This window comes from Ostrinia furnacalis, unplaced genomic scaffold (genome assembly GCF_004193835.3).
Source record: "Ostrinia furnacalis isolate ACB-3 unplaced genomic scaffold, ASM419383v2 OfSCF0802, whole genome shotgun sequence".
NCBI lineage: Eukaryota > Metazoa > Arthropoda > Insecta > Lepidoptera > Crambidae > Ostrinia > Ostrinia furnacalis.
The window spans coordinates 1,008,104-1,032,100 of record NW_021131041.1 but is presented as its reverse complement, the minus strand read 5'-3'; the positions used below and the strand labels follow the sequence as shown (position 1 = coordinate 1,032,100).

General features: G+C 37.4%; 2 protein-coding genes across 2 annotated transcripts in view; both read right to left on the bottom strand.

The window, feature by feature from the left end:
- Positions 1-789: 789 nt before the first annotated feature.
- LOC114350183 (mucolipin-3) lies at positions 790-3,301 on the bottom strand. Its single transcript, XM_028300872.1, has one exon. The coding sequence runs from the start codon at positions 3,008-3,010 to the stop codon at positions 1,205-1,207; it is 1,806 nt and encodes a 601-aa protein (XP_028156673.1). The 5' UTR covers positions 3,011-3,301; the 3' UTR covers positions 790-1,204.
- Positions 3,302-6,142: 2,841 nt separating this feature from the next.
- The window catches only part of fry (microtubule binding protein furry), a 208,825-nt gene continuing 190,970 nt past the window's right edge, over positions 6,143-23,997 (bottom strand). Inside the window, exons 30-32 of the mRNA XM_028300851.1 lie at positions 22,445-22,543; positions 12,436-12,570; positions 6,143-6,358 (exon numbers count right to left, since the gene is read on the bottom strand). Coding sequence (XP_028156652.1) covers positions 6,143-6,358; positions 12,436-12,570; positions 22,445-22,543 — 450 coding nt within the window. The remainder of the gene's footprint in view (positions 6,359-12,435; positions 12,571-22,444; positions 22,544-23,997) is intronic.

Below are 23,997 nucleotides of genomic sequence, written 5' to 3'. Positions count from 1 at the left end.
TTGGTAGTTCGTACCACGTCAGCGAAAGATAAGCTAGGTGGTTGAACTTGGGGGGCAGTACGTATGCATTCTTTCAGGTCCTGAATCTGTTCCCCAATTTGATTTGACGTCTCTTTTTGGTCCGTTAAGGCATTGATAGTCAGTTGGGCTGAGATGTATCTTTGTTTCAGACACTGATATTGTNTATTAGCAGACATTTCTGCTATAGTTGTTGATTTTCAGTTTCTGCTCAGTGTTCATCTTTCCCTCAGCAGATATGTTGCATATCTCACTCAGGCAGTTCTCAATTGATGAAAGCCATTTTTGTATTTCCTGGGTCGATACAGTACTTTCAATGTTCGACTCAGTGGGGGGTTGGGCTACCTTAGCTTGTGGTTTATGTTGTGGTGGAGGGGGGCTGCGACTGGTCCTGGTGCTCCTACCAAAGGGACTCTCCATTCTCGTATTTAGTATTCACAATGACACTAAAACCCAGGTAAAGTATGTCAATGACTGCATGACTAACACGCGCTGACACAGATTTATGCGATGTATGCACGACACTGATTTTATTTAGTGTAAAAATAAATTAATAATTGTTTGCAGATGGCACGTCCATCTGCAACGGTGCAAAAAACAAAGACTGTCTTTGTATGTAATAAATAACTCTAAAAGTAATGAGATGATTAAATGAATGATTGTAAATAAGTATCTTTAAATAAGAAAAAATATTTATACCTACATGATATTGGTATAAATTTAAATGGTTCTTCATCATATTTTTAAACAGTCACATAATGGACTTGTTTATGCATAATAAATAATGATTTACCTTAAGATAGGTACTAATTTATTGTAAGTACAAGTATAAAAAGAATTTGTTGTAAAATATCTTGAGCAGAATCAAAGAAACAATGTAATTGATCTATAAATTTATACAATTTATCTTTGGTAATTTTAAAACTCATTTAGGTACTTACATTATTTGAGTATGTGCTCTTCTGATAATACTTTTGTGACATAATTGCAGTTTTCAATTTATGTAATATAAAATAATATCAAAAATAGCTGCCCTGTTGACATTGGCAATTGCGAAAGAGACCTTGATTTACTATAGATATGGTAGGTGTGGACAAATACAGATATACCTGGTTATCAATTATTAGTATTTGATACAAGTAAACATCTTTTCTGGCATGCTACATTGAATTTTTAGAATACATATTTAAATCAGATTTTGATTTGAACTACGTCCACCTATTTTAGAATATGCACTTCTGTAAAAATTACAACAAAATAACGAATTCATTAAAGCATTTAGGGAAGTTGAACTCTGGGTTCGATATAATCCTGAAGATACTTCTTCAATACTCGTTTCACCAATAAATTGCTGCAAATCACTCTTTGGGAAACCATCTTTGTAATACTGCTTTATTGTGTCATAAGCATCCATGATCACAGAAATGAATAAACTTAGCACAACGTAAATATACAAACTTATGAATGAGTACAGATACACTCTACTGAACCACCAAAGCATTGGTGATTTCTTCGACATTATAGAGAATGTTGCAAACATATCATCTCCGTTGATAAGTGAAAACAGACACTCTGATGTCATAGACAGAGAACGGAACTTCATGTGGTAAGGTCCCAATATCAGCCAACCACAGAATGTGAAGCCAGCATACAAAAGCAAAGCACAGATAGAAAATCTAAATATTTTTGGAGCAGCCTTTTTCAGAGTCAGGATAACGACATTGTAAGTCTTGAAAAATCCTAAATACCTTAGGACACCAAACCAAACAAGTAAGTTTCCTGTACCCAGAAACAGAGAGCATACATTCCATTGGTCGTTTGTAAATTGGTTTCGTTCAATCTGCTCCTTAATTGCTGATCCCAGAATAATGAGCAAGTCATTGACAATGATCATTATGTACCAAATGTTCAAGAACTCTAATCGCCCATCTAAGCTGAGTTCTTTGTTGTAAGTGCGACGGAAGAATTGGACAGTGAGTTCCTTCAAAAGTTGCGCTCTATAAATGGCCCTACTGCACAGGACAAACGAAGCAGAGCAAATAAGTATGACAAGTATATTGAGAATACTTCTTAGGACTTGATCAATTTTATTGTCCGTCACATACTCTTGATCACCTTTGCAAATCAACTTGTAGGGTTCAGCGTCTAATGTGAGAGACATTTGCCCATCATGGTCTTCATTATCAAATATTATGGCCACATCGAACCGATAACAGTCAGGAGGAGTGATAGGCCCAGCTGCTCTGAAGTTTATAGTTTTGATTGAGAACATCAACTTGGCACGAACTAATGCAGCAAAATTAATTTCCAAACCAGCACTCTTCAGCATGTCCTTAGAGCTGAAATATACAGATTTGCCTCCAGTGAAGTTTGTGCATGACTCAATCACTTCTGAGTTGAATTCGTAGCTCTCATTGAAACCGTTGATGATGCCTTCTTTATAATTGTACTGGCAAAAGACAGGGTCCACTTGATTATTGTTTTCATCATTGTAAGAGTATGGGCCTATAGCATTGCTAAGGTTTTGGTAGCCTGCAAAAGCGTAGTCCAGGGTGTTGTAGAACTCATCAACCTTGTAGACGGCCAGGGGGCCGGCGCCCGGCGGGTAGGCGTTTATCTCTCGCGTCGAGTCCCAGCCCAGCAGAAATAAGTGCGAAAAACTGATACGGTTGTCCCACGTGTAGTTGACGTGATTGTATCGGTTGTGTGCAAATAGGCAGAGCTGAAACGTAACCAGCACTATCTTGATTACTTGCACAACAAACTTGTATGGAAACTTCCTCTTCGCCCTCCACTTTTCGATCGGGTTCATGAAGAAAAACTGCAGTTTTCGTCGCATTTTTTCTTCCATTTCGTGGAGTGTGTACGCAGCGGACTGAGACGAGGAAAATCCTTGGGGATCCGCATGATTGGCGCGAGTGCCCGTCGCTTTACGCTCTTCCTCCCCCTCCGAGCAGGTGTTGTCTTCCGGTGACGAAATTATGTTGTCCATCGTAATCGTTTCAGCACTTTCAGCCCTAATGACTAGTAAACAAATATCAGATGGTCGAATTTGAAATAAACACGTCCACTCCACAAATAAACACGAAGATGTAAAAGATGATTTACATCACAAGAGTTAGAAAACAATTTCTTCCTTAAATAATAATTATTGAACAAGGCACTTTTGTAATTATTTCAATAGATTGGTTTTAGAATTAATTCTAGGTACTACACAAGGACAAAGAAGAAAGAATCGCGAAGTCGAACAACCACAGACATCATCGACGGAAAAAGAAGTTGTCACTTCATCTAACGTCAAATTGACAGCAGAAAATAATGTTACTAGTAAGAAGATACAATATTTTTACCTATTTATAAATCATCATCATAATGACATCAAAACTAAGACAGAATCTAATGATAATGACCACAACTTAAAAGGTGGGTGTTTATTAAATCCAGAGAGTCACACGGGTATTTAATAAAAGATGCCATGCCATTCGAATACCGCTAGTACTGCTACACATAAGTGCGGAATCTACTTATTTTAGGTAATGAGACGAGAAAAAAATGAAAAAATAATAATATTCAAATATATTTCCAAATGACAATTCTAATTTCCTACAAATAACTTGTTTCTATGATTTATTTATTGCATAATATAAATATAACAAATACAAACATTTTCTCTGTACTGGCAACATGTTTAGTTGTTTATAATGTTAGCAAAGGAACACAAACATTATTTTATAAAGTTTGGCATCATAGATTTTTCCTTTAATTTCACGTTTATCTCGAATTTTATCAATCAGTAAGGGATGTCAACTTAAATTAATTTATTTCGTTTCTGTTTTTTTTTTGTAAGTTCTCAGATCCGGAGTTGTCCCAATCCGATTGGTACAACACAACTGTCCCGAAATTGACTTTCGTTTTTTTTATTGTGGTAAATGTCATTCATGTCATACGTATACACATTACGAAGAAAGAGGAAATTCACATTTTTGCTTTAAATTAATTACAAAGTGGGCTACAATAACAGTATCGTTCATGCAAAATTGTTATGGCTCTAACAGTGGACAAATTAATCAATGACGACAGGTAATTCAATGTTATTTTGAGAGTGGGTACAAATTTTGCCTTTTTGAAGGGAAAGTGTACAGTGAAATTTATCTTGGTGCCTTAATTTTGGTGTTCTGTTTAATAAATGCGTCATTTTGTTGAAATTGCAGGTTTAGTGGTGAAAATGCTATACAATTCGTCTTGTATATGCCCGTGGGAATCTTGCTGTTATTTGTTCGGATAGTACTGGCATTGGTATTATGGATTGCATCGATAATATTACCCAACAATCAAGCTGTGAGACAAATGCTGTCCACTCTTGCCTGTTGGACTTTCGGTAAGTCATTTTCAGTTACTAGCTAGTTACTTTACTGAGGATGTTTGTAACTCCTTGCAAGTGTTGAAACATACATGATAAACAACTGAAGTTACAACACGTTTTAGCAGTTGACTGGAAGTGTAAACAAACAAATAATGTAATACATTGACATATTGATTGTGATTTGATAAACACACAAAAGATATTACTATAAAGGTTATTTAGTTGCAAAAGACACATTTTTGTTGCATAATCCTAATAACAATGGGGATGTTGCCTGGGTCAAAAAGCAAGAGTTTTAATTAGTCCGTCAGTTAACTTATAAAAAAATACTCTACACGTATTTTTCACTTTTTCAAACTAATGAAAATTTAAAGAGATAAAGCGCCCCAAAGTTCATAAGAAGAGGCCCGTGACGTCAACGCTTGCTTAAAAATGCCGCACGTTGTGACGTCGTGCGCAACTTCAACGCACCATAACTATGTAATTATTTGTTAGATTGACAAATAAAAATATATGTGTCCAATANGACACAGATTTATGCGATGTATGCACGACACTGATTTTATTTAGTGTAAAAATAAATTAATAATTGTTTGCTGATGGCACGTCCATCTGCAACGGTGCAAATTAAATATTAAAAAAGTTTGAAATTGCTAAATTCACCTTACCTGGTGTAAATAATTATTATGTTCCAAAATATTATGGAGCTTTATTATTACACTCTAACTACTCCTTAGTATCCTCTCTATTATGTGGTTTCCAACAACCGAGGTCATAACCCTAGGCTTAACTTAATGAGCCGCCATTATGTGTCTGACATGGCTTCTCCAACCGAAAGTTTAACGTGCCCTCCGAAGCACGGAATCTCATTATGCACGGTAGATAAGGTAACAGACTATACAATTTAGTAGTAAAATGTCTGTTGCACAAGTAACNGACACAGATTTATGCGATGTATGCACGACACTGATTTTATTTAGTGTAAAAATAAATTAATAATTGTTTGCTGATGGCACGTCCATCTGCAACGGTGCAAAATGATTGATAAAAGTTAGCTGATGAGTGAAAGCAGGCCCTCTGTTGAACAAATACAATAATCTCAGTTTATGTCTCATATGACTCAGTGGAGGTTGGGTAGTGTAAAGATAGAGAACTTGAAATTACGAGCCTTTTACTGGATCTAAGGTACACCTTAGACCAAGTACAAGGTATGCTCCGCTTTTTTTAGTTTGAAAGAGATGTTTTAAAATGGCCCCCGTTTTATGAGAACCAGGCTATGTTGCTAGTAAGAGGCATCTTGAGACCGACGAAATGTCATTTAGAACCGGAGGAATATCTATCAGCAGTGAGAGTCGTAGACACGACGGAGGACAGTTGTGGACGCCCTCTGCCCCATAAGGGACATAGGATCTCAAGTGAAAGTCAAGTCAGTGAGACTGTCAGGTCTAGGGTTGCCAGGTACTAAAACATAAAAGCCGGACTCTGTGCTTCATTTGGCCGGACATTTTACCCTAAAAGCTGGACATGTCACGGGGGAGGAGGGGGGGGTGCAATTAGTGTCATAGCTTACGAGTGAATTCTATCATCATCGGTTGCCCAACATCCTGATGCGTGCGCTTGATATTATTCTGTAGCTTGACTTTCGCCTGGCGCGGCAACTACATAAAAAGCCTAACAAAAGCCGGACAAGACAATTTTTGGCCGGACACGACCGTAAAAAGCCAAACATTTCCGGATAAAGCCACAGCAACCCTAGTCAGGTCAGTTATTAGTGAGGTAACGTACCTGAGATCCAGTGCCGGGCCCGTCGCTGTGGCCGGAGGTGGCCTTCCGCATGGAGGTGAGGCGGTAGAAGGGCGGCGTCTCGGTGCGCTCGATGAGGCAGTTGAGCGTCTCCACCGTCTGCAGCTCCGTCATCATCTCGTCCAGCAGCCTCTCAGGCCGGGACCGCGCTAGGTACAGCACCACGCGCTTGGCCTGCGGAAAAGTTCAACTGTTCAATGTTTGTCATTGAGTATGCCCACACCGTTGATTTTTAGTTGGCCGATAGTTGTGCCCGATTTTAATTTGTATGAAGAATCGGCCAAATCGAATCGGCGTAGTGTGCGCACTCCCATTATACATGCCCATACTGATCAACTGCCCGACTAAACTATCGGCCGACGAAAAATCAACGGTGTGCGCCTACTCTAACGCCGATGGCATACTGGTGACATGACAGCGAAACGATTTTAATTCACATCTGTGCATGTCAAAAAATAACAAAAGAGTAACGATATTCCTATGAATATTATAACGTAAGAATATTCGTCTATACGAACGAATAAGAATACAATTTTCCTGCATGAAATCAGATTTTCAAAAAGTCACATTTAAAATTCATAGCTTTACATATTATTATTTTGTCTCTGTCCTTTATACGTGTTTTCAAAACGAAAGCTAAGTAAGTGGTTATTATTCCTCATACTATTTATTATTCCATTCCACATTCATGCTTAGTATAGCTTAGTCATTTCCTCCGCCATTTTCCGCAGTTTGGCTCTTCACGTCACACATAAATTTAATTTAGAATACCTTTGCGAAGAAAACTTTCCGTACGTATTAGTACTTATTATTATTCTGTGGCTATACGAATATCATATTATCATAACTTTTATTATCCTCTATCTTTGACAGCACGCAAGTTTTGACAACCTTGTACGGTACACATAAATGTAGATAGGTATAAAAAGGCAAAAGGTCACTTTCCTTCACGTAAATGTGACGTGATAGACGTGAGCTGAAATTTAGCACGAGGAAAGTTAGAATAGAAAGGTAAGTTAAGGGTCTAGCTAGAGGCTATCATCAAGTTTGTATCATATTACTTTGGCGTCTAAGACTAAATTCAAAAACTGTTAATGTAACGTAGATATTTCAATCTCCTTTAAATTAAAGAACAGAAACGTAGACGAAGTCACGGGATACGCTAGTAGTTACTAATGGATTGGAAGCTTTCAAATCTGTCTCAAAAAGTTATGTGTGTGACGGATTACACTAAGACTGGTTTTAGATGTCGCCGCCTTGTGGGAGCGGTTAGACTTAGGTGAGGATTAAGACAAAGCTTTTTGTATTTTATTTCTTCATTTCTCAATTTCTTCGTTACAATATATCTTTTAACGTTTCAAGTTTATATGAGCAAATACTACATTGACTGAGCAATACCTAATGAGCGCAGTTCATTCAAAGCCGTCTTTAAAGCTAGACAAGTTTGGGGCAAAACAGCATTCAAGGTAGCTTCTTTGATGTCACATACAAAGGGCTCAATAGGTAGCATTAGTAAGTAGTTCAATGCAGTCTACCCGCAGGCTTTGGAGCGCGTCGCGTCGCGAGACATCAGCTAATTGAAGGTAGCAGTCACGTGATTGGCTCTAGGCGACCGGGTGCCCGCGGGCGGAGATGTTCGTAGGAACACCATGTTTGAGATGCTCTGGCGAAATTCAATTATGTCCCTATTATGTATATCAACCCAATCCTTTTATGAGCAGTGTTCTCTTTTGTCTTCAAGATATTGTTATTATGTTTGTTTTTACCTAACTATTTAATTACGTAATAAGGTATAAACCTGTGAAATGTTTCCTTCCAATAAGTTCCAATATCTTGAAAATTACATAAGGAAAAAACTGAGTAGTTTCAACGAGGTCAGTGTTCTGAGCTTTGGTATTTAGAGTAGGCGCACACCGTTGATTTTTCGTCGGCCGATAGTTTAGTCGGGTAGTTGATCAGTATGGGCATGTATGGGAGTGCGCACACTACGCCGATTCGATTTGGCCAATTCTTCATACAATTTAAAATCGGGCACAACTATCGATCAACTAAAAATCAACGGTGTGCGCCTACTCTTAAACTGATTTATTGTTTCCTAGAAACATCGAAAATTAGAATTCAAAAAGCTTTATTTCTTTAAGCATTGTGTTACACAACGATCCAAGCGAGTGCCGATTCAACGAAGCCCGTAATATTTTGTCTCGGGAGCAAGATGGTCACCGCACTGTACCTAGTAACGACTGTCATATCCTAATGCACCCCGTTTGGCAATAGGTACCTACTAATAGCATCGACATCATGCCCGCCTGTCACATGTACCTAATGTCGAAAAGCTCCTTTCACCTGGATACCAGTAGGTGCTTACAGACATCAAAATTTTCTTTTTCATTAGTTTAGAATCCCTTTAATTCAATAGCTACTTATTCTAAAAACTTTGTTCTTTAACCATAGTTAAGGTTATCCACCTTAAATCTTAAAACAATTTTACGTAAAATATCCTATCACATTATTTTTTTACATTCTTTCATTTTCAATTTGATAGCTGAAATGAAATATTTAAAACGTCTGGATTTTAGTCTCATTTTTATGAAACGTATCTTTAATTGGATCTTTTTCTATGGCTGCCGTTTATAGAAATATTTTTTGTTAGCTTAGTTGTCTCATCATTTCAAGAATAAAGTTAGGTTTGATTAATTCAAAAACAAGTTTTTGGAGACAGAAAATAATATTACGAATACGTCGAATTTACTTGTCTTTATGATACGTTCGTGATTCCTATCGCGGAGGTAATCCCTCAAAGACGACTCAGCCCATCAAGCGGAGGTAAGCCGCGATCAGCGAGGCAACGCGATTCGCCCCCGCCCTCAAATACAGCCGCCGCTAACTGTATATTCACTTATTGTTATTGATCTTCCCTTTAAAATAGTGTCTGCGGCTGGCTTGATTCTCTTTGACATTTACGTTAAATCAAAATTAATAGGGCAGATCAAACACCACTTTGTAATTTGATTAAGTGTGTCATTAATAAAGCCTTTGAGCGACATAATATTTAACTTTGTAGTAAGGTCCTCTCGCCAGTAATGGTAAGCTGCCTTGTGAAACTCCGGGCTCTAGGGAGAACGAAAATAGCACTATTTTCAATATTGAAGTAATCCCCGGCGATGTTGTGAGCGAACAGTGAAGTGTTGGAGAAAAAACTACTTTCATGAATCGAGAACGCATAACAAATCAGTCTTAATTTATACAAATAGCAATTCCATTCTGAAACGCGTAGATTTAGTACTTCACAAAAATACTTGCTATAGTAGGAAAATTATGTGTACCTTACTCGTAATTGCCTGGATTAAAAGGCCCGTGCCATTTATAAATAAAACTGATATGTGACTACTAAAGCCATACGAGGGCTGCACTAAAAGTATCGGGAATGGAATATTTCCACTGTNAGATTGACAAATAAAAATATATGTGTCCAATATTTTTTGATATTAAACATTACGGACTAAAAACATTTTTTTAGGCAACTAGCCTATTAAATAACATTGGTTAACAGTGAACGTTCACTGCTGAAAATGAATATGGTTGATTTATTGTCATCTGTATAGGTTGTTAGCTATCTTTTTACCTTATCTGTATACAACATTGTATTAGTATGTTAGGCCAGGTCAAAAGAGGATTCTAGACAGTTCATAGTAATAAATATAATATATCGTAAAAAGATGAATGATTACCTACTTGAGTAGAATTCAAACTATTGGATGGATATTTATTCCCTGTTCATTGCAATATTAAATAAATAATTAAATATTATGTACAAATAAGTGATAGAAAACACACAAATGGTCTAATCAGGGACGCTAAGTGCCGTCTGATTTCCCTTTAACACAGTGTGATGGAAAATCACCAAATTAATTTGATCTCAACCCGTATCATTATAGTAATTAGTCAACATTAATGACCTTGGCCAATCAGTCTACAAAATTATTTTCGTCTACTAGTTGTTCTGTTTATGATATGTAAGAGATTATTACATTTTTGAAACGTTTTGGAAAACATCGGTCAACAAGGACGCGTTTTATTACGCTCCGCGAATTTTTAATCGGAAACCATGGAAAAAGTGAAGTTTTTACGCAGTGTTTAGTACCACAATAAAGCTAACGAACCGATCGATCTATTAGTGCAAATAGTTTTCTACAGTAATTCGTCACTCAAGAAATAGAAGCAAAAACAGTCCAAAATTTTATCAACGGCCGTGTATCACTGACCTACGACAACCCGCAGCTCGCTCGCTCGCGGCTTGACCCGCGCCCNTCGTCTATGGAAAAATGTGTCAAATTTCGCGGAGAATACTTTAATAAGCAATAAATACATTTTTAAATAGTAATGTTGTTTCACTTCCTTGATTCCCGAAATTTTCAGTGCCGCCCTCGTACCATAAATTAAAGCTGAAATTATACTGTCGATTTAACTGATATAGGTCAGGTACACACATCATCATTATCTATACCCCCTACTTTTAATATTAGACTATTACACAAGCGGTAGTTCAAACTATCATTAGCTTATTTCAAACATTCCACATTTCGTCGAAAACCAATTTGATATAGTATCTATTGTGGATGTATCGGTAACAATAGAGTCATTTATATTACTACTGATAGACAATGATAAAGACGTTATCATGCAATCACTGGATGTAGCGGATGCACCGAGGTGTGGTTGGGCATATCCTCCGAGAGCACGTCGCGTTTAATTAAGCAAAGTCCCGCTTCCACCGGTAATAGACTTGTCGAAGTGTAACCCGCACGTGCCAGATTTTAAGGGAATAGACAACTTTGCGACGATATGCTAAACCTGCACTGGGATTAGGAACTTGGAGTTTTTGCACATAAATAAACTTGAACATAGTTTAATTTTGTTTTTAACATAATTAATCAAAATTGACTTTCAACCATACCAACTAATGCGCTGAGTTCGAAACTCAGTGTCGCATTAGAAATTCACACACACAGAGTAATCAAAATATGTGCTCATTATCCACTGAGGTATCAGTACTCGACGTTCGAATAATCTTTAGTACTACGCAAGCAATGTAAACTGTTTACATTATGACATCGCTGCTGTCATCATTGCTTGTTACATCTCCCTTAAGTTTCTGTGATCAGTGGTTCCATCACAAAGACTACATACTTGCAAGCAAGCTAACTTTGCATTGTTATGTCGTATATTTCAGTGTGAATTTCAGGGTGAACAACTGATTCGAACTTCGGGAAGTGGCGGAGTTCAAAGCCAATTAGTACGAGTTAGATTCCGTTACTCGTGACTCCTGGTGTCGGCGAAGCTGAAAGAATCGAGTCCATGTTGTGGTTGTTTTGTTATCCGATTTCATTTTGCGTTTCACCAAAGATGTGGTTTGTGTACTTTATAGAATAAGTTTTATGATTTTTAAGCGACTTGGAAAAACGAGGCGGTTTAGAGTTTAACTTTTCAGCTAAATCAACGAATCTGTTTTTAAGATCACATAAGACACAAATCTATTAAATACCTCTGAATCTTGGTACACCGAAGTATAAATAAAGTGTGCAGCCTTGCGCCCGAGGTCGGAAAGCAACTGTAATGAACCAATAGAAGCCGTAAAAATTACATGAAAGGTGCCTTCTCTCGTCTTTCAGTATTTATACTTAAGCGAAATACACAGAAAGAATATTATCGACATTTTTATAATTATCTGCCTCTGTCAACAAACACTATTGCAAGTGCCAGTTGACTGAAGTTTTGCTTACATATAAATTGGCTTACATTTTATAAGGGACGCTCTGAGCCTACATAGCAAAGTGTGAGTGTTATAATTAATCATCTTCTTTCATCAGCGGAGTATTTCAGCTACACACTTACAGTAAATATCTATTAGTATTTACTTTATTTACTTTTTGTACCTACATATAAAATATCGTATTTGCTCTCTGAATGTTTTTCTGCCTAAAGGCATTATTAATTAATTAATGAGGCATCGCGCGAATTCCCGGGCCGACATATTACTTTTTGACACGCGGCTCGTTCGCCGGGAATATTCTCTCTCATTGTTTTGCCTGTTCATGATGGTTTAAATATCCGTTTTATTTTAATTTGGGGTTCATTATTTCCCGGATGAACTTTTATAGAGTTTGGAGGAAAATTATAACTTCTAGCTTCAAATTAGACAAGCGTAAGTCAAGTTTGAGACAAGATGATGGATTAGTGTTTAATAAACTTACGTAAGGCAGCAACTCGTTGGGGGCCATGCCGGAGACGATGATGAGGTACCGGATGATGACCTTGAGGTTGTTGGGCCAGCACGCGCACAGCGTCGACCACAGCTCCTCGATCTCCTTGGGGTGGTTGTCCGAGAACTGAAACCACACTTGCGTCAGCATCACCATCATCACAGGCTTATGCAGTAATTTGCATATAACACCTCTTTTCGTTGTAGTACAGGGAAACGCTGGAAATTAGGAATTACTTTTGACACTCCATAGATTACAGAGTTTTTGTAGGCCGCTAGTTCAGTCGGGCTGTTAATCAGTATGAAAATGTATGAGAGTGCGTACATTACACATATTTAGTATCGGCCGATTTCTCATACAAACTGGAAGCCGACTAAACTATCGGCCGACTTAGTCTGCAGTCTGCGGGATGTCTTAAAATCATTGCGTAAATAAAAACCAAGATATAGAAGGTTAATCTAATTGACGAATAAAACACAATCTGGTGCCACACTTTGGAATCGAACTCAAAACCTACGAATCGCACTCCTTACTTTCTCAAACCGCTATGGCCGGAGACGTAATAGATCATCCGTAAAAAATGGGAAGCAAGATTTCATGGTTTATTTCCGTTTCTCATCTTTTGAATGAATGTTAATTACCTAATGTAGGTAGTACATTTCAGAGAAAAATGTTTTCATTTTCCGTTTGCAGCTGTGAGTTTTCAGTTGTATTTCGTAAATAATACAATACCGCGTCTTTGATATTTTCCAACGTAGGTACTTTTCCATTCGCGTATTCCATTCTACGCGTATCTACGTTAAAATGATTCATTTGTGCAACAGTATCACGACGGATTTATGCCGTTGGCGAATGTGATTCATCGTAAAAAGGAATCAACCAAACGTATGTGAGATTAAAAGTGAACAAGAGACACATGGTATGATACCTGAAATGGTGAACTCAGATCACTATCGGGAATTTGATATCATAAGATAATTAATCAATCTGATTACGGTGAAATGAAAGGTTTATCAATATTTTCAGACTCTCAATTTTCGAGTACGCTACTTCTACTCGTATTGTTTCTGTGTGATGAAGCAGCACGTCGTTTAGTTTTTGCATTATTTTCTAAATCGGCTAAAACGATTTTACAACAGGCAATAGAAAAACAATTTAAAAGAATACTAATCTTTTGAGGGGTTATTCTAAGTGAAATTGTTTTCAATTAAAAAAAATCACGGTCTTTCTGCTTTAAGTAACTTTCTGCTAACCTTTCCCTTACACCAAGAACACGTACCTATTATCTTGTTGCGAAAAAAAAAATAGAATAAAAACATGTTTTCCTTGAGCTTTGTAAAAAGCCCTTAAGATTTTCACAAAGCGCATCCGAGGTCTGTGAAATACAGTACCGAGGCGAGAGATAAAATTACATAAGCAGGTATAAATACAATTGAATGCGCTGCTATAGGCCTAGAGTCGCTCGAGTTCGCAAGCGGCGCTGCAAGGGCGGTGCTTTCAAACCTTCGCGTAATGTCTGCCGCTAACAATTCTATTAATGAGCGGTACATTTGTTACGAGTATCTTTAGTTCGATTGCGTTTTCATAACAGACTGTTAAGAGTTGTTGAGAATGAGAATGCGCAATTTACCTAGCATTTATATCATTTATCAAGTCGGTTAATAATCAAATACCTAAGTTTGTCGCCATAACAACAATGTTAACAGCTTTGTTGTGTTCCGACAGTTGGAGGTAAGATAGCCAGTTCCTCCGTGGTTGAGGATTCTGGGTGAAGCTCTCTACCACTTTCGGCCTGATCATGACTTACCATCAGGTGAGATACAGGCCAAGAGCTTCCTCGTTGAGGATAAAAAAATGTGATGAATCCGTACAACTCTTTTAAAGCAATATTGGTTAAAACTATAAACCGATATTGAAATATGAAAGGGACTAATTATTATGTACAAGGGCAATAACTATATGAATAGTGAGACGGCAAATGTAATCAATGTAAATTACTTGTTGTAAATGCCGCGATCTCCGCTCATGTAGGGCTAAACGTAATCAATTTGCGGCCATTATTTAATCACAGCGAATCTGACATGCGTTTGGAATATGGGGTGCAATTACAGCTCCCACTGTGAGAACGGTTAGGTCGCCTAGGTCCCAAAATTAAGCCCTAAGGGCTCCAGCCCTCGCACGCGCCCTGGCGCTCGACCCCTCTTTTGCCACGCATATTTTATTTATACAGGATGATACTACCTACTAAAGATTATTGTTCATTTCTTAAAAAATATATTATCTAGATTTATTTATTGTTTTAAACTTTACTTGGGTCTCGCATCGTTTAGTCAGTCGGCATAAACGCGGCCTGAAAGTGCGTTAAGTGTCATATTTTATGTAAAGGCCACATACCCCGCACTCATATCTATTGTATACCATAGCTTTCAGGCTGTAAAGTTTTCACTCCCACTCTGAGAGTAAACAAGCAAGAATTTGAATATCAAGTCATAATTTCTTAGCAAAATTCAAAGATAACTTGTAAAGAACACAATAATGTTTATGCTAGTAAATCAGCTGTGTAGGTACATGATATGTGTCCATTAAAAAGGCATATTCTTTTCAATTTCGTTATTACCAACATCCTGTATAATATTATCGGATTTAACAGTAGGTATACATTAGTGGCGAGGCGCGTGGCCGGTCACTCAATCACTGCCGTGAAAGCGCATCTCCGATGGCCGCCGCCCGCACTAATAACGCGGATCAAGGTTTATTGTGCAACTGTCAGATTGTTAAGGCCATTGAAAATAGTACATTAAAAAGGAACCCTTTGATCTAAGCTACATAAAGAGCCCCCTCAAACGAGGGTACGTCCATCAAAACAATAGGTACTTTAAAACTAACCGGATTAAGCGATACAAAATAATTTTATTTTCGATGCATAGATGTGTGTGTTCGATAGTCGAGACGTAGTAGGTAACAAGCCGAAGATTGCAGGACTAATTTAAAGATAATAAGAGCATAGGTTTGCACAGAGAAATGATTTATATCAGACGTTTGAATACGGGAAAATTGAATTCATCCTTAATGATAATGATGTTGTTTACGAGAAATGAATATAAGAGTTCTTAACAACATGTTTTGAAGTCGTCTTTGGTCAAGGTAAGCTCTATGTTTTGAATCCTATGATTAAAGTTACGATGCAAAGGATTTTTCTTTAAAATAAAGTTGCCAACACATAGTAAATTGGCGCGTTTATAATACTCATGAAATCATTAACGATTATTTATTTTCACATACAGATTTATCACATTTTTATCAAAGATTTTATGTATCTAGTAGTATATTTAGTAGGAAGGAAGATATTAAATTTTACACTTTTCAGTAGTGGTTTAAAGCCCTTAGTATAAAGGAAACATCTGCTGCGATTCACACCTTTGTTAAACCTTCGCATGCGCTCGAACGTGAGCTTTGGTCTGCCCTTTGAGCGGCTGAGCTTTGGTCTGCGCTGATAGAACTATAGACAGCTACAGTTTGACTGCGGAACGACTACGGAGCGACTACGGCGCTACTACGGCACAGTTATGTAACGCAAGTGGCTCTCATTGCCTACGCTACGAATCTCATGTCCTATGTATTGACACTTTTACATGAGATATGAAATATGAGAGGAAGTACATCGTTAGTGAACGACAGCGCGTGGGCAGGACGAATGCAGCGCCGGTTCCTTTTGCTTCAGCCATTCCATGCCAGCTGTCAAGTGCGCGTTTATGTTTGAGCGCCGACGTATTGAACATGCAACTTACAATGTATTGGATTCTGACTTCCACTGCGAAACGCCTACACAATTTAATATCACTTTATCGGTGATTTCTGCATGAATTTTTCAATATAGACGATGTACGTTTTCTACACGAGTAATAAAGATTTTACTGAACTCCAATAAATAATGAAGAGTAATAGTTTATAGCCATACTTTATTATGTAAAAACATTTTTATTAGATCAAAACACAGAAATATTGAAAAACCTTAAAATAGCGAATAGGCGCAACAAAACGTCGAAAAAAAAATTAGTGTGTTTTACTGGGATATAATAAAATCACACACCTGCGCCAGACGTAACTCAAATGAATTTACAACGTGGGTGTTGGTTGGTCATAAGGTGGGAGCTTTTCAAGTATTTATGTAACGCGTGTGCCGGCCGATGATTTCTGAAATCTGGACGGCTAAGGCGGCGCGCTAACGTGCGAAGGTGGACATGTGCTTTTATGATACATGGTTGAGTTTATGAAGTGTTAGAAGCTCTGCTCTATGGTCACCGAGTAGCGTATTACTGTTTGAAAAAAATCTCGTCATAAAGTAATTAAATGTTGAGATAAGAAGCACGATTTTTCTCAGAGGAACTAAGTAGGTCATCATAACAAACTTAAGTAGATCATCATAACAAACTGCAGTGATATTCGTTTTCAAAGCGCGCTGGTCTGCGAGGCGAGTTGCAGTATCGAGTTGCGTTGAAAGCTGATATTTCTACGTAACTTTAATTAAGATTCTAATATTCAGCCTTCGATAGAAATAGATTCTGCAGGGGAGTCTTCTTGTGAAGTGACTGTCAATCTTGTGATCAGGGTCAATGGAGAACCAGTTAGATTAGAAAAATGCTTCCGACAAATGAAACTGTTACGGCTCTTTCAAAAAAGACATTTTGACGGACGTTAGACATCCATTTGTAGGACTGTACACGGAAAATTGTATGACAACTGCGTTGGAATGAAAATGATAATTATGAGTACAAATAGTTTGTATGGTCTTGCCAACGCAGCCCAGACTGACGTCTTGTTCAAAAAGTTTAATTTTAAGTGTTTTTATTGTACAGTCTTTTACATCTTCGTGTGCAGGCTGCCTGCCGACTCCAGATTTGGCGTAAAACGCACTGTAGAAGATGATAGAGTTATTATTTAGGCTTCACGAGTTCAGCGCGGCGGCCTAAAGCTGGAAACCTCCATTAAGTTGGCCTGTCTAAACGCCAGAAATTGTAATAGAATTAGATTTTAATATTTTTAATTACATTTTACAACAATAACTCAAAAATAAAGTACGTCCGAAATAGGATATTTTAGACTGAACTGCTTCATTTATCAGAATCAAATGAAACTTGATTTACGAAATACGTACAAAGATATCGCGGCTTACAGTAACAATATTAGTGTCAGTGGACTGTACTTGTTGAAAGGTAAAAAATCTGAAAACAAGTGTACTGACGTTTGGCCAGATTTGTTTTCTTTATGCTCGAAAGAACATGAAATGAATATGTGCCGCTAAGCCCACGTGACGGCGGCCTTTTGCCAACATTCTTTTACGAATATTCGCATAATATGCCGTCTAGCTATGCCAATTTAAGCTTTATTCTCATGTCTCAGGTCCGCTTACAATGTATTTGCTGCTACGCCAACATTTGAGCTTTGACTGAATAGGCATACATTTAAACATTTTAATAAGTGCTCAAAACAAATAAAGGGAATGTTTTCGTTTGCGGATTTAGCCATAGACTACTCGTGCTTTAGGCAAACGCCCTTGCGTTGAGTCAACAGCATCTGATGGCCACGGTAGGGTTGGCACTTTGGCGGCGAAGGCCGCGCGCGCGTAAACAGGGGCGCAGCACCAAACAGCGCAGGGTTGCCGCAACCACAATTTCATTATCACTTTAAAAAACTTTACTGACGCTCATTCATAGACTGATTAAATAGACTAACATTTCGCAAAACACAAATAATCAGCTTTATTCAATATTTTACAATTGTTCACATTAATGAGGATTTATTTTAACCATTCGACCAGATAAACAAAATTATGAAAAACATTTTCGCGTTTCCAATTATTATTAAAAAGTATTTCGTTTAATGGTTTGTTAATTGTGTGTATCCGTGGAAGTTAACGTTTCACGCACATTTGCATAATTAAATAGCTGGAACCAACGAAATATCGTATGATAATTAATAACACTGAACATGGCCCGGCTTAAAGGTACGTGCAATGAATGGCGCTTTGACAACGCAACGTTTCAAAAGCATGTCACTAATTTTGGTCTCGATATTGTAATTTAAGCTTTGGGCAGTAAGTATCATTTGGCATACAATATTCATTAATATTTAACGAACTGAGTGCATATGAGCGGAGAATATATTGATTGTAGTGTACGGTTAATTAAAAATAAAGTAGCAATACGTATCTCAGGCAAGAACTACTCAGTCCTTCCGTTGAACTCTACTCTTTTTGGCAACATAAATCTTTACAAAGCCATTCATTTCTGCCTGTATACCTCAGAGAATAATAAATCACTTGTTGATTGATGAATTTAGAAGACAATCCGTATAATTGAGCAATCCAAAATATTTATTTTTGTAACCAGTTCACTTTTTATCGGCAATAGCTTAGTCTGAGATAGCAAAAAAATATTTCGCTGAAAGACTGTTATACGATAGATTTTTATTTACAAGTATTGTTAAGATGACAGCCTGAAATTATAACAAAAGAAACGTCTGAAAAAGAAAGAGTTTGCGCACGGCTTCAGACAATGGCGAGGTGTCGAATGACCCAATGTCAGCACGAGGTTAGCCAGGTACCGCTCAAAAACTATTTATATCCCCAAAAATTGTGGTCTTTATGTTTATGAAATAATTATTCCATAAAGTACAAAATCATAAGAGGAAATATCACTTTTCATGGCAGGTTTATATGCTGTCGACTGTACCATTTGTAACGAAGGCCCATACATCAGATCCACGCAGCGTGTAACGACCTCGGGCCTATAATTATCAGTCAGATCGATGGTCCCGGAACAAAGGCCCAATATCCAGTCCAGGCTGAATGCGTTCGGTAAACATTCAAAATGTATACCTTCACATTTGTTCTGCGTCGCTGGATGAGCAAACCATAAAATAACATTATAAATAGTGTATATTCGGGCTGAGCAGACAGACGAGTTTATTGTGTAAAGAATGAAAATGCAGTGTAAATTATATTGCTGTTTGCACTGCAGGTATTGATCATGACGTGGTTAAAATGTTCGTATTGTGAATGATAAAATTTAAAATTTATTTATTTATTTATTTATTTATTTATTTATTTATTTATTGCACATAATGGATACACTGTATATTGTTAGGTACTAGGTACTAACATACAAATGCACACCCGGTTGGGCACAGCAATACAAAATAACAGTTATTAAATATTATTAACAATAATTAAATTTATAAATCTTATACGTCTACCTACTTATAACTTTTATAGGTAATATATAATACAATTTGCAAGTACCTAACTTAAAATATTATAATGTTAGACATTACAGTTAAAACAATATTTACTTATTTATCAACTTAACATAAAATACTATGTTTTTCTTCTTCGTTATTATGTTTTTCTTTCTTCTATGTTGCCGATGGTACATTAATTTTACAATTTCTGTATTCATGTTGTTATTAGGTGAGTTTAACTTAATTTTAGCTAGATTTACAGTAAGTATGACTAATCAAGCGCCTCATATTAATAGGCAGTAGCCCAAAGTTTTTAATCAAATGTGATTTACAGTAAGTATGACACGAATCAATTGCCTCATATTAATGGGCAGTAGCCCAAAGTTTTTAATCAAATGTGTAGCCTGTGTCATAAAATGAATCGATGGGAAAATCACGTTTTGGTAGATCAAAAAGTATGTCCAAAGCTGGGTCCACACCGGAATTGCGCGCCGTCCACGTAGGATCTTACGCCTAGTTTCTTGCGTACGATAGGAGCTCGGCGACTGGTGGTGTCAAATATCCTGTACCCTATAGTCAGGGTAAAATCACAAAATACATAGTAACAGAAGACCTGTATGTACTTTATTTTGAATACCCAGACGCGTCTCTATTCTATAGTAAAATGTGCAAAGGGTATCTATCAATCTAAAGTTCCCGTATCCTCAGGAGTCGAACTTCGACATGGACCAGGCCGCCATGAAGTAGCAACGGGCTCGCGAAAGTAAGGCTGCAGCAACTTCTTAACTGCTGCAGCCTTACTTTCGCGAGCCCGTCGCTGTCGGATCTGTGTGCCTACCATGAGTTTACGTTAGGTGAGCTCGCTAGCGAATACGTCAAAAAATTATATGAAGATTTTATTTCTTGAAAGTAGCCGCTAGGGGCGCTGAACAATATGTCATACATTTAAATGTCATTTTTTTACGCAGTCGCTAGCGAGCACACCTAACGTAAACTCATGGTAGGCACACAGGTGCTTCATCGACTGGGGAACAAACCCGCACCTGCACTCCATGTTTAAGCCATCCAAGAATCCCCACTAGCAGTGGTAGTGTTAAAGTTATACTGGGACGTGTAAAAGCGCTTTTTAAAAGCCTATCTGCAGAAAATAAATTACTTTTATCTTATAGATTGTAACAATAGAGCTCAGATTTTTATTTTTATTGAAATGATACGATCTCGGGTTGATTCCGTTTAAATTCTATCAAAATTTTTTCAATAACTGTTTTAAAAATCAAAATAACTGGAAAAAATATGGTTCAAGGAGAATGATTGCTTTTTTGTGGTGTTTATGGTCACTATAGTATAGAATAGTCCCGAATACCAATGGACTGCCAACNCTTGTCGGCATTTGTCGGCGCGTGCGCTTTGATTTAATTCAGTTTTTGATTAGCTTTCTTGTGTGAAGGTGCGTTTTGTAGTGCTCGTGAAGTGAACTATGACGCACAGATGCACAAATGCAAATAAATTTACTAAGACGCGCCTTAAAAATCATGGCCTTTGCTGATTGATTTTTCGATGGTATCGTGAGTCCGTTTTACTGTGATTAACATAAGATAATAAGGATAGACAACGATATGAGAGTAGGCCTGCAACATTAAAGTGATAGCTCGCCCAATCAGTCGATCAGCTAATCGGCTATCAGCTGTGACGACTGCTGTGAGTTGTTATGACGTGAGTGTAAACAACAAAAAAGTGTGCAGTGGTAGTGAGCGTTGTGTGTGTTGTGTCTCGTGTTCCTGTGCAGAATGAATACACTACAGCTTTGTTGTGTGAGTAAAAAATACAGCATGTTCCATTATGTAAGACGAAATGAATTTTTATTTTTGTTAGAAAATGTAACTTTGTAAAATCATTATAAAACACATACTCAAATTTGGTGAACTTGTTCAGTGTACCGTATAGATGCCCCCATTAAAAGGAATGTAGCTAGTTTAGAAGGACCCTGTATTATTAACAATAATTAAAAATTTCGACTGTACAGTAGTAGTATGAGCCTTCGGTTTGGTATTGCTAGAGGGTATTGCACGTTAGCAGCCCTACGCGCCGCCAAGTAAACGCTCGTAGCGCTGGGCCCTCAGGCTGGGCCGCATCGCGCGCTGCCCACTGCCCAATATCCCGGTAACGGGTTTGCACAGAGCCAAGTTTTAGGCACAACACAAACATACTACTTCGTGTTTGATAAGCCACGGTGGTTTTCTTAGTAAGGAAACGCAAGCTACGATCCGAGTTATACTTGTAGAGGTAGTTTTATAGGAGTCTATGGTAGAGAAGATTAGACAAGTATAGAGCGCAAAGCATCACGTTACACATGCCTCCATAGACAAACCGAAATAAGAGCGTACATAGAAACAAGAAAAGAATCAAGAAAATATGGCTATTAAAATTAGACGAAAGTATTACGGAATGTGTTTACACCGTGATTGCGTAAAATTAATATCAGTTGAGTGAGTGTGATAATATTAAGTAATTTATTAGAACTTCGTAACTTGTAGGACGTGTGTATTAGGTAAATACCACACGAGTCAATATTAGCTTCGCAACGTCAAGGAGTTGAACAAATATATTACTTACACAGTGTAAATTAGTGCAGTAGGTAAGACTTGAATAAAATCGAATTTATAATAGAGTCATGACCCAGTGCTATAGACTCTTTGGAGTGAAGGTTCTGTGTTCGATTCCCGAGTGGGGCAGGTCGATGGGATACCCTGTAGGTTCTTACCTTGGCGGTGATGTAGAACAGGTTGTTGAGCACCATCTCGGTGGCCTCCGCGGAGCCCAGCCCCTCCCGCCGGCCCCCGCGCCCCGCTTCCGCGTAGTACTGAAAAATAATTCTATGTTATCAATCAATACTCAACCGTTTATTGCATAACCACATTAGCATTCACATTAGGTCTTACAATTTAGGCAGTTATACAATGTGGACCCAGTTAGGGCACAGCAACTTTAGGAAGGAGACAGAACGACGATCTTAATAGTTTCAAATGAAATTAATGTACACATTGAGTTTGGTGGAAATGTCATTATTAACCTTTAACTACTGACGTGGGGGCCTCTCAGGCCTTGCAAAAGTCAAATTGTTGAATTTCTCCTCTCCCACGTGCACGACACACCCGAATCTTTTAGTACCTTCGAGTTTCATTGCGCCGAGGCTCTCAACAACAGTGCACGTGATTGCACGCGCAATTTCAGTAGGTAAATTAATTTTAAAGTTTCTTGTGGGCCTCTCAGGCCCCCACCTCAGTATTGGCGTAACTTTTTTTGTCTATAGTTTTCATTTAGTTTTCGTCTTTTCTTGAAATAATTTGAAAAAATCTATAATATGGAGCTCACAGTATGTCGTCCGAGAGAAAGCGGTATCTCGGAAGTAAAAATAACCAGCATTTAACGAAAAATAGAAGAACAGTAGTTTATGGCACGTATGCTAGGAAATGATATGCCTGTACCTGTCTATCAAGATTTAAACAATGAAACCAAGTCCCATACATGTCTTTTGAAGATTCAAATGAAATCTACATTTTAAAAACATGTATGGCTTCCTTCACTGAGCAAAGCAAGTTTATCCAGACTGTGTTTAATTCGCACTATTTGATGTGTGTCATTTTTTTCCCCCCTTTTCATTTTAGGATAACTGATATATGATTAGCTAAAAAGACTATTGAAAATTAAGATTCTAAGTTGATTTGTTGAATTTATGAATATTTTTCATGATAACTTTGTGAATCATGATTTCATGAGATTTTTTCCAAAAAATGCTACATGATTTCTAAATATAGAAATAATACTTACTTATTAACAAAAAATTTACATAAAAATAATTTTAATGTATTTAAATATAACCACTATTAATAATTATCTATACTTATAATAAATCTGTAGAGTGGTCAATTCTGTACATGAAATATATTTTCAAAATAACTATCAGGGGGTGATTAGTGATCGATACTGATGCCAAAAATGCAATCAGTAAAATTTTTGTCTGTCTGTCTGTCTGTCTGTATGTTCCTTATAGAAACAAAAACTACTAGACGGATTTTAACGAAACTTGGTACAATTATTCTTCATACTCCTGGGCAGGTTATAGGATACTTAGGAATTCCCACGGGAACAGGATTAAGCGGGAAAATCCTTTTGTATTAAAAATCTAAACCGCTTAAGTTAGAAGCTTGAAATTTGGCATGCAGGTACCTTAGTAAATTTAGAGCTTAGTTACAACAGGATATTGCAAAATTCCCACGGGAACGGGAGTAAGCGGGAAAAAACATTTGTATGAAA

Excerpts from the sequence above, each read along its gene's own strand:
- LOC114350183 (XM_028300872.1), bottom strand. The coding sequence starts at position 3,010 with ATGGACAACATAATTTCGTCACCGGAAGACAACACCTGCTCGGAGGGG.